Raw genomic sequence first — 15485 nt, forward strand, 5'->3', positions numbered from 1 at the left:
TACATCTATCACATGTACAACAATCACTCTCCCTATCTTTATTGCATATCTCATACATTTTCCTTCCTCTCTAGACTTTAACACAACTAACTTCACTGCCCTTCCCATCGTCATTGACGTTAAGTTCCCTTATTCATTTGTCCTTAGCTTCAAATTGCTTGGCAATGCTGATGACCTTCTTCAAAGTTACATTTTAGTCAGCAGTAGTTTCCTCTGTAATTTCTTATTTGTTTTAGGAACCACTTGATCTTTCAGCATTTCATCATGAAACTATTTATATTTGCATACAGATGTTAATGCACGTAAATCAGTTATGCAACTGTCAATAGTTTATCCTGGATGCTATCCACATCCCAAAAGTGTAAGTCCATCAAATACTTAATTCACTTTTTTTCCAATTATTGGCATCTAGCTTGCTTATTGCAGTCTCAAATTCATCTAGTTCACTCCCATCTTCCTCATTAAAAATCCATCAGTAGTGGAGGTAAATGCCTTAAAACTGTCCTTCCCACGGCTCCCAAATGGTGTTTAACCGTAGTTCCCTCCTTGCCATAAAGATATCACCTCCGCATAAGCTTCAAAGCCTTCCTTCAGCCGATCACAGTCCAAAGGTGGGTCATCATGGGTTTGAAGAAAACAAGTGGTTGCACACATTCTTTCCATGGTGTGAAAGTTGCTTAACTATTATTTTGTTCACATAACAACAGGAGAAAAAAAATCTATTTAATGAATGATGTTTGCTATATACTTAATATTATTAAAAACATATGCAATTTTATAAAAATATTATTTATTTTTCAATGTTCATGAAACCTCTTTGTGTGCATGGATCAAAAGGTGGCTTATGAAATCCTTCTTTTGAGTATGTTCTTCCTTTCCGCCAGATCAGTAGAACGTGTGCTTTCTATCTCATGTGCAATTAAGACGGAACGCCACTAACAGCAACGATCCTCCTGCAAACAGTAGTGCTCGGTGTTCCTGGTTTTCTTGATGACAATGCTGGAGTCAGGCACACCGTGTTGGGTACACCTACACCCAGTGACATGTGCGCGCCATCAGGCATTGTTCCAACCTGCACTCTTACGCTCTGTACTAACCAGAAATAATGGTCTTTTCACAATATTGCCAACTTAGTTTTTGATCAGGTCTCTTTCACTGGGATCTTCTTCCCATTGTGCTAATGGCTGCTGGACAAAAATGTCAAAAGAGCTCCAACTCGGCAAGACCAGAATCATTCCTCATTCCTGAACCAGCTGATCGACTACCTCCATAGGACACTTCGGATCGACTCTGCTCCACTCATTGCCAGTAATCAATCCAGTATTCATATATGCAGTGAAGGTAGATTTATTGGAGAAGACGTGCATGATTGTGTAGCTCAGACAAGGAATGAGACCATCATCAACCCTCATCAAGAAACTTTCGCTCACTAATCTTCCAGAATGGAATGCACATTGACTTTCTAGGGTGCATTAAATAAGAATACTATGGCCACCTTTCCAGTGCCCCTCTACACTGGGTGAGCTCAATATCCCAGCTCTCACAGCAAGGATCCTGAGTAATCTTTGATCGTATACTGTAGTTAACTCTACAGGTGAATGCTGCGATGCGGAGCACACATTTCCAACTTCATGAGGTTATCAAGCCCACACCAATGCTAAACTTTTAACATTGTACTCTCACTGGTACTATTAAACTTCCATTATTGAAACAACATGTCCACAGGTCTTCAGAAGACTGCATGTTTACTTCGGCTGGTAAAAAACTAAGCAGCAAGACTAGTTCTAGGCATGAAAAGGATGGCACACATTACTCCTGCCATTCAAGCCTTACATTGGCCTCCTTTAAGTCTTATGGTAGCCTTCAGGATGCTTTGCATTACCCACACAGCTTACTGGTCTTGAGGCCTAAGATACAGGTCTAAACTATTCAACACCTACAGTCCTGGGCATCGGACACCTGGATCACTCCGGAGTCTTTCAACAAGAATTATATACAGGAACAAAATGCCTGACCACAGGCCTTCAACAACAGCAAGATCATTTCAAGATCCGAAGAAAACCCAAAAATGTTCTTGTTCCATCAGCTTTTCCCTGAAATCATCTTTTAACTGAGCAGCTTTCTAATTCTGACGGTGATTTCGATACTTAGGTGTCCGTCAGTCTGTGCTGGAGTAACATCTGCAGCATTGGGGCAATTTAGTTTGCTTCCATTTGGGTTCCTTAGTGGGACCTATAGTCCACCTCTGAGTAACAGGACTGCAATGCAACATATAGGTTCAGTTATCATTATCTCTTTGAGCATTGCTAGTTTCGACTTCCCCTCTCTCTTCTGAGACACTCTGACTTGCTTAGAAGCCGCAGGTGGGACCTAACAAATCAACTACAACGAATTCCCAAATAATGAAAGCAGGAACCTTTCACTTCATTTAGAGTATAAAATGTTGCTTCTGCTTTGCTTTGTGAATAGACTCTGAGCTTTTCTCTGGAGTCTGCTCTCACGCTTTTGCAAAAAGGAAGCCTGTGTGAAATGTGCCTGTGCTTGGGTTGTAATGGCTTGGCTTGGCAGGAAGAAGAAAGAGATGCAGCTAGTAATCACAGGAAGCTCTGAAATCTAAAACACCAATTTCATTTTATAGGAAAGAAATCGGTATTACCAAAGTTAAAGGATGGATTGCTCCTTGCAGGCGTGGAAGCAGAAGCAGAGTTTCTTTATTTAAAGGCGGATATGAATCGTGTTTGGTATCTGGGTGTGCAGCTGATCAAAGACAGCTCAGGTCAGTGTAATACAATCATGTATAATCTATTGATGGAGATAATCCGAAATCTGCAGTGCTCTCAAAATGTCAGGCCATTGTCAGCAATGGACCAATGACAACCGTGTGTACCAAAGCAACTTCCACTGGAAATATTTAATGGGAAAGTAATTAAAATGATTACAAGCATAGTAAGTAGAACCTGTTTTATTTCACTTCAAGAAAGAATAATAATTGATTTACATTGCATAATCTTAACAGAGAAGGCCAGATGCTTGACACTGACATGGACCAAAGGCTAAGGCAACTGATGTCATTCTAATCGCTGAATTGTGCCACAGTGACTTTTGGAAATCAGGGTTTTCTGAAATATGGTCACCACATAAATGATATATTAGTGAGATTTACCTGGATGGAAAACAGTAATTACAGAACACATGAAGCTTTGGAGCAAGCAAGGAAAGTTGACCGTATAAAACATCTTAGGGGCTTATTTACAAGCCCCTTGTGCAGCCGTTGCGCCACTTTGAATATGGGACAAAGGGATGTACCGGCGGCGCAAGGGACTTGTAAATAAGCCCCTTAGTCTTCAGGTGCTATTGTGGCATTCCACTCACAAAAACTGAAGGCAAGTAAAAATATGGCTCAGGAAGAGAATAAGAGAGCGGGGTCCTTTGCTCTTTCTCTTGACTGGCAAGTCAAGAAGAGAACTTCAGAACACATGCAGCATTCATTTAGTGCATTTTGGAGCTCTCAAATCTTACGATCACAGTGTTATGGTTCACCCTCGTGACACCGGGCCAATGGTCTGGGAATGCAGATTCTACTCATTGTAATGTTTGAATTTTTTATGAGGAAGATTTCAAAATCCCATTAAAGAGGATTTGGCAAGCGAGTGTTCCCAGAGAAAAGTCTGGTCTTCACAGACATGCTCAATTCCTCAGCCAGTCTGTAGCCATGCCAAAGAGGATTCTTTGGACTTATTAGAGCAGTTGTTGGTGACACTTCATAGAGGTGCGAATACTTTGTTCTAAAGAGATGGATGTAATGGAAAAAATGAGAAAGCTGGTGGCTTCAAAAGGGAATTACTGGAAGGTGAAATGCAGTTGTTTTTTTCTTCTCAAAACTGGGTGTTTAGAATCAGGCTATTGGCCTGAGGTATACACAATCACAGTATTACTGTGCAATTTAAGGCCCTTAGTATTTTGAAAAAAATTCTTATAGCGTAGATTCATGCTTGTATAAGACAATGTCCATTAGATGTCCGTTAGATGTAGCTGTGCAAAGCTGCCTCGATATCCATCAACCTGCTTCAGAAACATGCCTGCAACCAGCGTCCACCACTATGACCGCCCCAATCTGAGCTCCCAGGAAAATACTGGGGGGCATATTATCAAAAACAGCCTTAAAATTATCGCCGCTTTAGCTGCAGGAAATTGCCCCTAAAGCGGCGATAATGGGCTTGATAATATGCCCTTGATAATTCCAATAGAAGCCCATGTTCTGGTGTCAACATGGGCCTCTATTGGAATTCTCTGTGGCATATTATCAAGCTCCTTATCGCCGCTTTAGCGGCAGTTTCCTGCTGTTAAAGCAGCGATAATTTTAATGCCGTTCTTGATAATATACCCCCTGGTCTGGAATTAACGATTATAGACAGTATCTCCCCAAGTTTTAACTAGGATCAAAAGCGAAGTTCCTTGGAATGGGGACTAACAAGCTGACCCGAAATGACTAAGCCGTCAAATTAAGTTATTCCACAACTCCTGGCAATTTAAGACTGATATTTTCTACCTGCTCACAGCAGGTGGTAAATATCTGCTGGGGCAATGCATTTCAGGGTCAGTTGAATACGAGAAAGCATAGGGTGAGTGTGGGAAGGCTGTGGCCGGGGACCTGTGCTCAGCATCAGACCTGCGTCCTACGTGACTGACTCTGTCCAGCACTACCAGCCCTTCAGCAGTCCCTATCTGTCAGAATACAGAAACGTGGCCATAGGTAGGCTTATAACCGTAATAGATTAAATACAAAGAAATTGCTGCCAGAGCATTATACCCAATACGTGTCTTCTGTTTGACATTGTAGTGGCTCCACCCCGACCCCTGTGGTTTTCCAGAGGCTGAAACCTTTGGGTAGGCCGTGATCACATCCAGTTCTGCCTGTTGCCCTGCATCTGGTCACCGTGGCCCTCTGCAGCCGCTGTCTGTCTCAATGCAGGGCTGGCTTTAGCGCTGGTGGTGCCCCGTGCGACTACCATTTATGGTGCCCCCACCCCCGTGACCTCCTCCTCGGATTCTGTCAGTACCACTGGGCAAAAATTACCCCTCATCTCTCCAATCATTGGTTTTTGCTAAACATAGCGCATCCCCTGGGGTCAGCGCCCCCCTCAACAGGTCAGCGCACAGTGCGGCTGCACCGGTCGCACTACCCTAAAGCCGTCCTTGTCTCAATGTCAGCTCATCAGCGAGACCGCAGGAGCCTGGCGCACTTCTCCTTCCCTACACGGTGACAGCGCTGAAGATGATGCGCACCCTATGGTTACACCCTGGAAGCCAACACCCTGCTCACTGCTGCTTCTCAAAGGCCCCTTCAGTGCCCCGGCTCCACAAACTCAAACTGGAGCTGCCCTCGCTTCAGCACCCACGGGCGTCCTCCGCTCCTATCGGTTTTTAATCATTGGTCACCAACTTGTAGGCCTTGTTGCGGGCATGGCCGAGCAGGAGAGCCTGGAGTTTGGGAAGGCGGATTTCGTGCTGCTCGACCGAGTGACCATGGAGGATTTCATGAATAATCGAAGCCTCAGGTAAGTGCCTGTGATAGTATGTTTCTGGCAGGGCCACTGGAAACATGCAATTCTGCGGCTACGTATGGATTTGTTGCTCTTGCCACATAAACCATCATCTAGATATTTTTCAGATGTGAACACACACCAAAAATTTCGAACTCAAACGGATCAAAAGTTACAAAAACCTCAACCACGCGAGTTGCCACGAAGTGGCAGGCTCAGCGGCAAGACATCTTTCAGGTGTTAATTGCTGAATCTAGATGTTAAACGAATATTCCTGCCACATACCCCCCAATCCCATCCGCCACTTAATTTCTGTGCCCATAGCAATGAAGTTTCTTAAAAGATACCATATAATTCTGTGTCACTGAACAAAGCGCTGTGGTACTGGGCTTTCAATCCATTAAGACTGAACCATGGACGCTGGTTTTGGGTAACATCGATTGAAGCAATAGGATTGACGCGAATGCGATGGTTTGTGAAAAGAAAGGGAAGACCGGGAGCGTGGTGTCTCCAGAGACATGGAGTCATCTAGCACCTCTATGCAACTGGCCACTTTATGCATAGGCCCACTTGCCACCACAGCTGCTCATAGCTTTGTGCACAGGTGGCACACGTTAGGCTCCTTGTACTTTGTAAATGATCTGACTTGCCACCTTGCACAGATACATTCTGGCGTCAAACTGATGTAAAACTGACCACACTGCAAGTAGAACTGTTTTTGACTCTCAGTCTCCGGCACAAACATTACCCATCTCAGTGCTATTCATTCTAGGAACATGAATAGGATGAAAGGCTGTGTTGCCTGTGCCAGGGTCTGAACCAGTAACTTGTATGTTACCAATTGCGATCAGCAGCAGGCACACAACCCCCTAAGTAATGGAGAGAGAGTTCCAGCAAGCAGACCCGAGACCTCCTCCTTAGCATGAGAGGGCTCACTGCCCACAATCTTGGTCGCCCTTCTGGTCTTTGTTTCACCCCTGCCACTCTCACGCCTATCCGCCCATGGTCGTGAGGATGCTGTTGTGGCAGCTGCGGGTGTCCAAGCGCTCCATTTTCACCTTCTTTTTGCTCTCTGGCATAGGTAAGAGCAACTGCTCCTGCAACATTAATTTCAGCCCACAAAGGAGCCTGCCGCGGTCGTGCCTTCCTTTGGCAACAGCGCCCCATCCTTCATACGCTGTCCAATGACCAGCCCAGAAAGGTTAATTAACGTTCCCAATCCACATGTATAACCATTTAATAATTCACTGTTTCCTTATAAGATTCGATTTTGCTAGACGCTTTTAGCATTTGCCGATTTCCCTCATCCTTCCTACAATTTCTGCCTGTGCTCGCACCCTCCTGCCCCTTTTGATCAATAATGTGCCGGGCTCAATCCTCCATGCAATGGTTATTTATGTTGGTGTCTGTGTATGCTGGGTTGCTGTCACTTTTTTGAATCCTCATACCGTCTATTCTGTCTTTGTTATCAAGGTTGATAACAAAGCCCCATTAAATTAGATAGCAGCATCTATGGCAACACGTTAGCGGTGAGGCTTGGCAACATCAATTTCCTGCTGCCTTTTCACCAAGGCATGGTTTGAGTATGGTTGGGTTGTCCCTTTGTGTTATAATAAAAACTCTTACTTACACGACAGAACCTGTTTGCATGCTTGGTTTCAGGAATGTTAGATGACAACCGAGAGTGAGGTAGCACCCTTATCTAAAGCATTAAGTGCGTTCTCGCATTCTTCTCTCCCATCTAGGAAGTCAATGTGCGACCCTGCACTGCTTTGAAGGATTTCAATTTCTAGTAACATACCTTTCGTAAATTGAAGTACTTTTGAGGTCACACGATGCCCATGACTTTTATATTTGGACACTGGTGATGCCGCTGTGTTCCACTGTAGATACTTAGCATAGCCCTTGGAGGATGTCCGGAAGAAAATAGACTTATAACCCCATCCATGCTGACTGGGTTGGACTGACCTATTGGCAACCTGGCAACCTAGCAATGCCAGAAGGGCTGGTCTGACAGGTCAGTGTGTGGGCTGTTTTTTGTCAGTTTGTAGTCTTGTGTTATGGTCAGGCGATTTCCATGATATTTTACCACGAACAGGTAACACTCATCCTATGAAAGCTAGAGCTGTTCTATTGATGTCTTCAGCACACTACAGTTTCGTTTTTTACAGCTCATTAACGTAAGCTACCAATCCTCGCTCTCTCTCTCACATACACCTCTCTTGCTGTCTCACGCACTCTTCCCGCCTCTCTCATATGGTTCACTTAATGACTTTGAGCACAGTTTCTTTCCCGTGCCGTTTCAAGATTTCCATCTCTCAAACCCACGCTCTCCTTCTCTTCTTAAGGTGACTTCTGCGTACAGATTTGCACCCTCTTCATGCGTCTGTGGCCTGCTTGCCCCTACTTTCTCTCTTTCTCACATACTCTTTCTGCTTCTCTGTCTGGAGTTCATTCACCACTTTGTGCACAAATTGCCTATCCCTCTCTGTCTTCCTATCTATTCTGTGTAGCTCTCATCTCATATATTCGCCATGCCACATAATTCCACTACACAAATACACTACACAACACACAATTCCACAACTAACAATTCCATATCAACCCACATAATTCCACTCCATATCAAATACATCCACAAAAAAAAGAAGAAAAACATGGCTAAAAGACATTGTCATTTGCAGCTCCAATAGCTCAAACTCTCGTAAATGCGAAACCTATTGCATTGCAAATGCTTGTTACAGAATAGAGATCCCCACCTGATAAAACTGATTCCCATGCTTCTGGACCTGGTAATTTTTTATCTGGTAGCACAGGAGCACTTCTAGTTGCACAAAGTGGTACCCTTACCCCCACCCCCTTCCCCCCAGCTGGGGAAAACGCACATGGCAGCTTGTAATGGGGACCTACACGTAAAATATAGGAAACAAAAACAGATTTGCACCAAACTATGTCATTTGAGGAAAAGTTTATGGTACATTTAAACTGAATCTTAAGCTATTCCCTCTTAGGTACACATTACATTGAATAGTCCAGTCTGTGCATTTTGTCTACAAGGCACTCCTTGCATTTGTTCTATGTCATTGTTATATTGTACATGTTGTGTGGTTTGCAATCTGCATCAAGTAATACTTTAAAACAGATACTGATTAAAAGGGGCCTCTGATTGTCTAGGTAACACATTGAGGTTTCTTAAATTCATTTTACAAGTTTAATCTATAAAGTTAATTTGATGTGTTTTGTGAGTTTGGCCAAGCTTGATCTACAAGCACAATTGTAAGGTTATTCAGAGGAGTCATTGACCTGCTGCACAAGCCCATCTGTATTTGGTGTGACATGGGTTTAAATTCTAGGAGAGCGGATTCAGCTTTTCATTTTCCAAAGGTTGGTAAAATTAATACTGTTTCATGGGCAAATGTAATATTTGTTGTCAATAATGTTTAATAATCAACAATTTTGTCAACTCTATAAAAAAGATCTGTTCTTAAGGAGCAATTTATAAAAACCTTCTTCTTCTCTTTCAGATCGACATTTTGAGCGCTCCACTGTAAGAAGCAGATCATTCAAAAAGCTGAACAGAGCTTTCAGCGTTCTAAGGAGAACAAAGAGCGGAAGTGCTGTTGTGAACCCGCTGAACACAGACAGAGACCGCGACAGAGAAACCCCGCAGTACCCAAATACAATAGATGAAGGTATTGACTTCTATTGTCTCTCGGGTACAATCATTTGCTTTTCATTTTTAAAATTTTGTTTTGATTTCTATTTCCAAAGAAACTCAAAATTCCCAAAGCCCTTAAGTCTTAGTAAGAACATTTCATAAAATCTCATAACAAACCTAATGCTTAATATTATTTAGTGCATTGTTTGCAGTTTTAATATCTCTAACACTTGTTTTCTAAAATTTGCTTGTTCATAATGATATCGACCCTTTTCAAAAGAAACTTCCATCAAATAATAAATATTGGCTTCTACATACCATTTACTTTCCCAAGGGTATGTTTTTTCCTTAGGTGTGGAACAAGGTCTAAATCTAAATCCGGTATTTATAAAGCACAAACTACTCACCCCTAAGGGTCTCAAGGTGCTGGGGGCAATCGTGGAGATTAAGTGAGCTATTGCCCAGAGTCGCATGGTGCTGAGCTGAGCTGCCGCTGACGATCGAACCGTGAGCCCTGCGCTCCGGAGTCAACCGCCCTGCCTGCTGCGCCACACCCCTCCGCTCCCAGTGGCCTCCTTGTCTGGTTAGCAGAGTTTCTCTAATGCTACAGGGATCGCACTCCTGTTTTAGTACAATTTCAAATGCTCAAATGTTGTCAGGAACAGGCAAGGCTGTGCATAAGAGAGCATTTTCCAAATGCACAAAATTTAACTACCTGCAAAAAGTGAAGTACCACATCTTTCATCTCCTTCCTAAGTATTCCTTCAGTTATTTGAACTTGGAGAGAATAGGGTCGGCACAAAATGAAAGCTGTCTGGGTCATCATTGATGTGTAGTTTTAGTAAACCCATAATAATGCGTACTCTGAGGAAGGAGTCCATGCATCTCCCTGAAAATGGCAAGACAGACCAACATTGAAAATTGCTAAATCTAGTGCAAGTAGCTTATCTAGAAAATGCATCTTTTTTGTGATAGAAAATTCCACTGAGTTGTAACCACGTACTTGCATGCACTTATACATCAAAAAAGTTGTATTGTATCGAATTTGTATAGTTTTTACTACCACTATGTGGAGCACTGAAGCACAAAGGTGGCACAATGCTCCATGTGGGTGTGTGGTCTAAACAGTGTTGTATTTGCTTCAAGCCTACGAGGGAAGTGTTTCCATGTTATGTGTGCTCACTACCAAGATGCGGCTATCGCGTTATAAGTTGCAGCGCTTAGCGCTGTGATGGATGAGGAGGTGTGGGAGATAGACAAATATTTTTTATAGTTTGCATTTTTCTGGCCACTCTGGTTAGCTGTGCAGGACTCTTTATTGTGTTGGTGGTTTATAGTTTATGTTCTTGATTTACTATCTTGGCTGCGGCAGAAGGTCATCTAATCTATAGTTTTATGGATTTGGGGGAGGTCATAAGTGTGGATAAAGAGTGGGGGGGATCAGAGATCTGCCGAGATAGATTGTGTCACAGTCCTCCTTTATATGATTGCCATTATGAAATGTCAAATGAAGAGATTTGCCATGGTGGACTGCATTACCATCATCCTTTTTGTCATTATTGGATGTGAGTGCTCAGACTATGGGACTTTTTGGAACCTGCAGAGTGGACGATGTTAGACCTCTTGTTACCAGCAATTTCTGGCGGCGCTCTTCGATCTTGGCAGGCGTGCCTGATGAGCATTGAGTGGTTATGTAAGCAGGCTGGTATAATGCATCCGTGCCATCCAGTTGCCAGCAAGGTTCCACATGTCTTTTCATATTCTTGTCCCAATGAGGGATCAGGTAATGAGTTGGGTTACGATATCATATGGGATTTGAATATCATGGTGCTCTTAGAGACTGCCCCTGAAATATGTGGTTACACACCTATCCTACATTCAAGAATTAAGCTGCTCTGTTTACTTATATTGACCTGTACTGGATGCTGTTATATGCTTCATTTGCTTTTGTTGAACTGCGTATTGATAAACAGAAACCAAAGGCTAAAAGGAAAGGATAGCTCACTGAGTGGGATGCCAGGTTATTACCTGAGCTGTATCTCAAGGAAACAATTGGTGTCTCAAACAGGTAGGCCATATCACAGGCACACAGGCCACTTATCTCACTGAAGAAGAGCAAACCAGAGAATCTCCTTATGTTGCATCCCTGCATATCTTGTTTACTTCCCTCTGTGTGTTTTTGATGGTAGTTAGCTTGCTGTTGGAGTGTGACTTTATTTAAAAGATATGCTTATAATGACTTAATTGTATCTAGGCATGCATGATTTAGCTTGCAAACAATTAACTTCAATGGGCTAGCTCTTAGAGTTTCCTAAAAGGCTAGAAAACTGGACAGGTGCAAGATATATGACTCTGGCCCTGGTTCACAAAGGTAGACTTTACACATTAGCGTAAGTTGATGATTTTGTGCAATTCACAAAGGAATTTTATGAGCAGTATCTTTATGAGTGCAGAGTCTCCATGCCCGTGGTGGAGACTCCGCACATAAAAACAAAGGCAGTCGTAAAGATACTACTCGTAAAATTCATTCGTGAATTTAAAAAAATCCTAAACTTGCACTATAGTGTTTACCTTTGTGAATCAGACCCTCAGTATTTAAGCTGGTTCTTCACCTCACGGAAATATATTCCTGAAACTTCAAAATGACAAGTCCTGTGATTTGCCCGCCCTCACACTTCAACTTTAGCAATATTTCTGCCTATGTTTACGCTGATTGCCTCTCGCTCTACATATCTTTGCACTGGTAGTGTACTAAATTGGTTTAATACCTTTGAAAATGATTGACATGTCTTGCCTTTTTCTTTATTAAATATTGAAAGAGAAACAATTTCAGTCAATTTAAAGCCGATAGTTTTTTATAAAAACACCTGACTTCCCACAACTGGTTCAATTTAAGATTGCTGGTTTATCTTTTGTGTTAAGGGTTATCAAATATTTCACTTGGTAAAGTAAAGAAAGTGAATCCTCTCGAATATGAATTTGATCCTAAGGTTAATCAATCCCATTGAAGCTGATGTGACAGCCCAATGGAATTGGCAGGTGATAAAACTGGACAGTGAGGAGGTGTTGGTGTGGTCATGTGAGATAGGTATATTACTACCACCAACAACAACAACTTCCATGCAAGTGTTCATATACATTTCTCTTTCAGCACTGCCACAGCTCTATCACCTGATTCCAGACGGGGAGATAACGAACATTAAAATCAACCGCACAGAGCCCAACGAGAGCCTTGCCATTAGGATAGTGGGAGGCAGCGAGACACCTCTGGTCCACATTATCCTACAACACGTCTATCGGGACGGAGCGATCGCCAAGGATGGGAGGCTGCTGCCCGGAGACATGATCCTAAAGGTAAAGCCTTGGCACATCAATGGGATCGGAAGAGCGAATGATGTCACGGTTGACTGTGTCTGACATATTCAGATGCATCATTCTCAATATCCATCATGTGCTGGCATTCTTGCAATGATGCTTACTTTAGACTGATTTGGTTAGATTTTAAAAGCATTTTCATTGTAAAAATGGTTTTAGGGAGAGTTTATTCACTGTATTTGTGTACCTAGTAGGTGTACAGCTTTCTTCAAATGTTCACCTATTGTATTAGAGGTAGATAACACAATTTATAATCTCATTGTTAGAATGTGATGCTGTGGAGAAATGTCACCATCCCGTTTGAGTTCTTTGTTTGATGTTCTTTAAGGGTACAGTAGTATTGCATCTCCGAGCTATTCCCCTCTGCAGCATCAGGTGTGATTAGAAGCAAACCACACCAGAACAACGAATGTCACCCACCCACGCAAAGCAGTACCAGAAGACCAGGCGAGAACTGTTCAGGGACTGGAAGAGTTTAGATAAACCTGCGGACATAAGATAGTGATAGCTCAAATTCTGGAAGGAAACTTGTATGTGCTAGAAGTCAGATGCTGGTAATGGGCTTAGACTTCTTATTAACATGATTAGAATGTTATTGTCTGTAGTCAAAATAAGCAGTTTCTAGTGACGCGTGAACACGTTGGCTAAACAAATTAAATACAACTGGATCTTCTATGAAAAATATTAGTGATTGCTCGTAATTTAAAATAGAACAGGAAATGTGCTTCATTTATTGGTACTTCATAAAGAAAATACATAACAAATTTCACTATGTTACCAAACATACTTAAGACAAATGATTTTAAAAGGGAAGAAACAAAGCAGACACTTAAACCTGGATCAAATATTGGTATTGGGCATGAGAACAGCCATCACCTTTTAAGATTCATTAAAGCAGCGATATTTTACATTATCAGACCTCCTTAGGTTGTAAACAACCTATTTGAGGTTAGAAGGGTACCCATGAACTCCAAATTAAACCCTAAAGCCCCTCAGCCCTAGCAAACTGCAAAATTACATAGGGCCTTTTCTGCAACTGAAGATGGATTTGGAAAGCATGTAGGAGAAAAATATCATGCTTTACAGAGAAACAAGATAGATCCTTTCCAGGAAAGACCGGTTTAACATAATCTTATTCTTTATGAAGATGTCACAGGGCTCCATAGCTCAGAGAACATGAAACTCATGCACTGGGCCTAAGCAATGCTAAAAAGTACCTGTTTACCAGGCTCCTGGTTTTACATCACGCGAGGCTATAGATTCCAAAAGGTTAGAGCCTACAATGAAGGAAACTTTCCTGTACTAGATGATATCTACTAAATGAGGGCTAACAATTGTTGCATAACTAAATAGGAGTTTGTTTGGGGACAGTTGGGCCATATTATCCTGTTTCAAGCTAAAGAAGATGAAAGTAGTAAAATGTGATCTGGTAATCATCTAATCGCATGAAAATCCTTCCCACAACCGTAGGTACCTAAACGTAAGCCTTCTGTAGTGTGCTCGAGTTGGCAGTTTCCGACCCACCTTGAGAAGGCCAATTATTTTTTGTAGGAAAGACCTAGATGGCTATAGATCAGCTTTTCCAGAATTATGGAATCAATCTAATCTACTGTTGGAAGGGATACTGCACATAACTCCCTCCTAGTGAAGATGATCACACTTTATTGAGGAAAACAGTAAAGGCTTTTTGTCAACTCCAAAAGATCAGAAGACCAAATTCTGTTGCTCCATTTGATGTCACCAAATCCGTTCCATAGCTCTGGGTCCTGCATGGTTTGTCCACAACTAGAATTATGAGCAAAATCCATAGGAACACATAAAGGAACCTGCCAGCCACTACACAGGAGAGGGCTTTATTCAGAGAGGAAATATCTTTACTCCCCTCCAGGATTCAAATTATATTTTGTGGGAAACAGATTTCTTTTGAGGTACCTCAAAGATGTTAGGGTCTGCTTGTGCTATCGCCATTCATACCCCTTTTTTATAGCACCTGGGAGCAAGCTAGAGGAACGAAATGAACACATAATACTGGAGTGTATTGAGACCACCAAGCCATGGTAGAAATCTTAGAACGGGATTGCTGAGTCATGCCTTGAAATAATTTTCCAGACTGATCCCCTGAACCCAAAATCTGTCCATGCCCTTCTAGTGTTTCGCCCGTGGTGAAGTCTAATTGTCAATATCCGGCCTAACAGATCTGATGGCAATGTTCAGGCACTCACTGTGGGGTCACCTATACGATTATGCATCCTGTCTGAGCCACATCATTTAAAACATATGGTATGTTGCATAAATGAAGATTGGGAGGAGGTGCTCACAGGTCAGCAGGAAACTACTGCAGCACAAAGACACAAACGCCATTTGTAATTTGAAGACATCTGTGCTATACCTCAGGGTTGAAAGTATTCAAAGTCCGGCAGGTCTGTTAAGATGGAATGGGCAGGGGAAAAAATATTATGACAGAGTTGCATATGAGGAATTTTCTCACTTGTTTTAGCCAAGCACTCTGGTCCCTCTTAGTGTAGATGACAGATAACCTATGAGTAGAAAGGGAGGCAGTACATTAACAAGGTATCAGTTTTATCCTACTATTATCCTGCATGAGGTCAAACCAGCAAGCAAGGTTTAAAGTCCACCTTGTAAAGGAATAGTACCTCAAACATAATGGAATTTGACATAGTTCCTCGGAAAATTGCTTGCTCTGTGATCTTTCTCAAGAAAGTGGTCTTGAATATCCGCACAGAACAATGCAGAATAGAGGTTTATCTACGCTTTCCACTGTCTCAAGCATCATTTCTGCTATCTTCTTTTTCAAGTTAAACTTTCCAGTGCTAGATTTGCTTTGTCTCAAGGACCAGCTTTTTGTATAATTACTGAAAGGTATATAGCCTCCAATCAAATAGATTATC

General features: G+C 42.2%; 1 protein-coding gene across 6 annotated transcripts in view; it reads left to right on the top strand.

The window, feature by feature from the left end:
• LNX1 (ligand of numb-protein X 1) overlaps positions 1-15485 on the top strand; it is a 270440-nt gene that overhangs the window by 139043 nt on the left and 115912 nt on the right. For 3 of the 6 annotated variants that reach the window (XM_085642096.1, XM_085642097.1, XM_085642100.1), the window contains 3 exons: positions 2639-2776; positions 9068-9235; positions 12353-12555. In XM_085642096.1, the coding sequence (XP_085498222.1) occupies positions 2639-2776; positions 9068-9235; positions 12353-12555 (509 nt within the window). The remainder of the gene's footprint in view (positions 1-2638; positions 2777-9067; positions 9236-12352; positions 12556-15485) is intronic. The other 3 variants (XM_085642098.1, XM_085642099.1, XM_085642101.1) reach the window with 1 other exon arrangement.

This window comes from Triturus cristatus, chromosome 2_2 (genome assembly GCF_964204655.1).
Source record: "Triturus cristatus chromosome 2_2, aTriCri1.1, whole genome shotgun sequence".
NCBI classification, from domain to species: domain Eukaryota; kingdom Metazoa; phylum Chordata; class Amphibia; order Caudata; family Salamandridae; genus Triturus; species Triturus cristatus.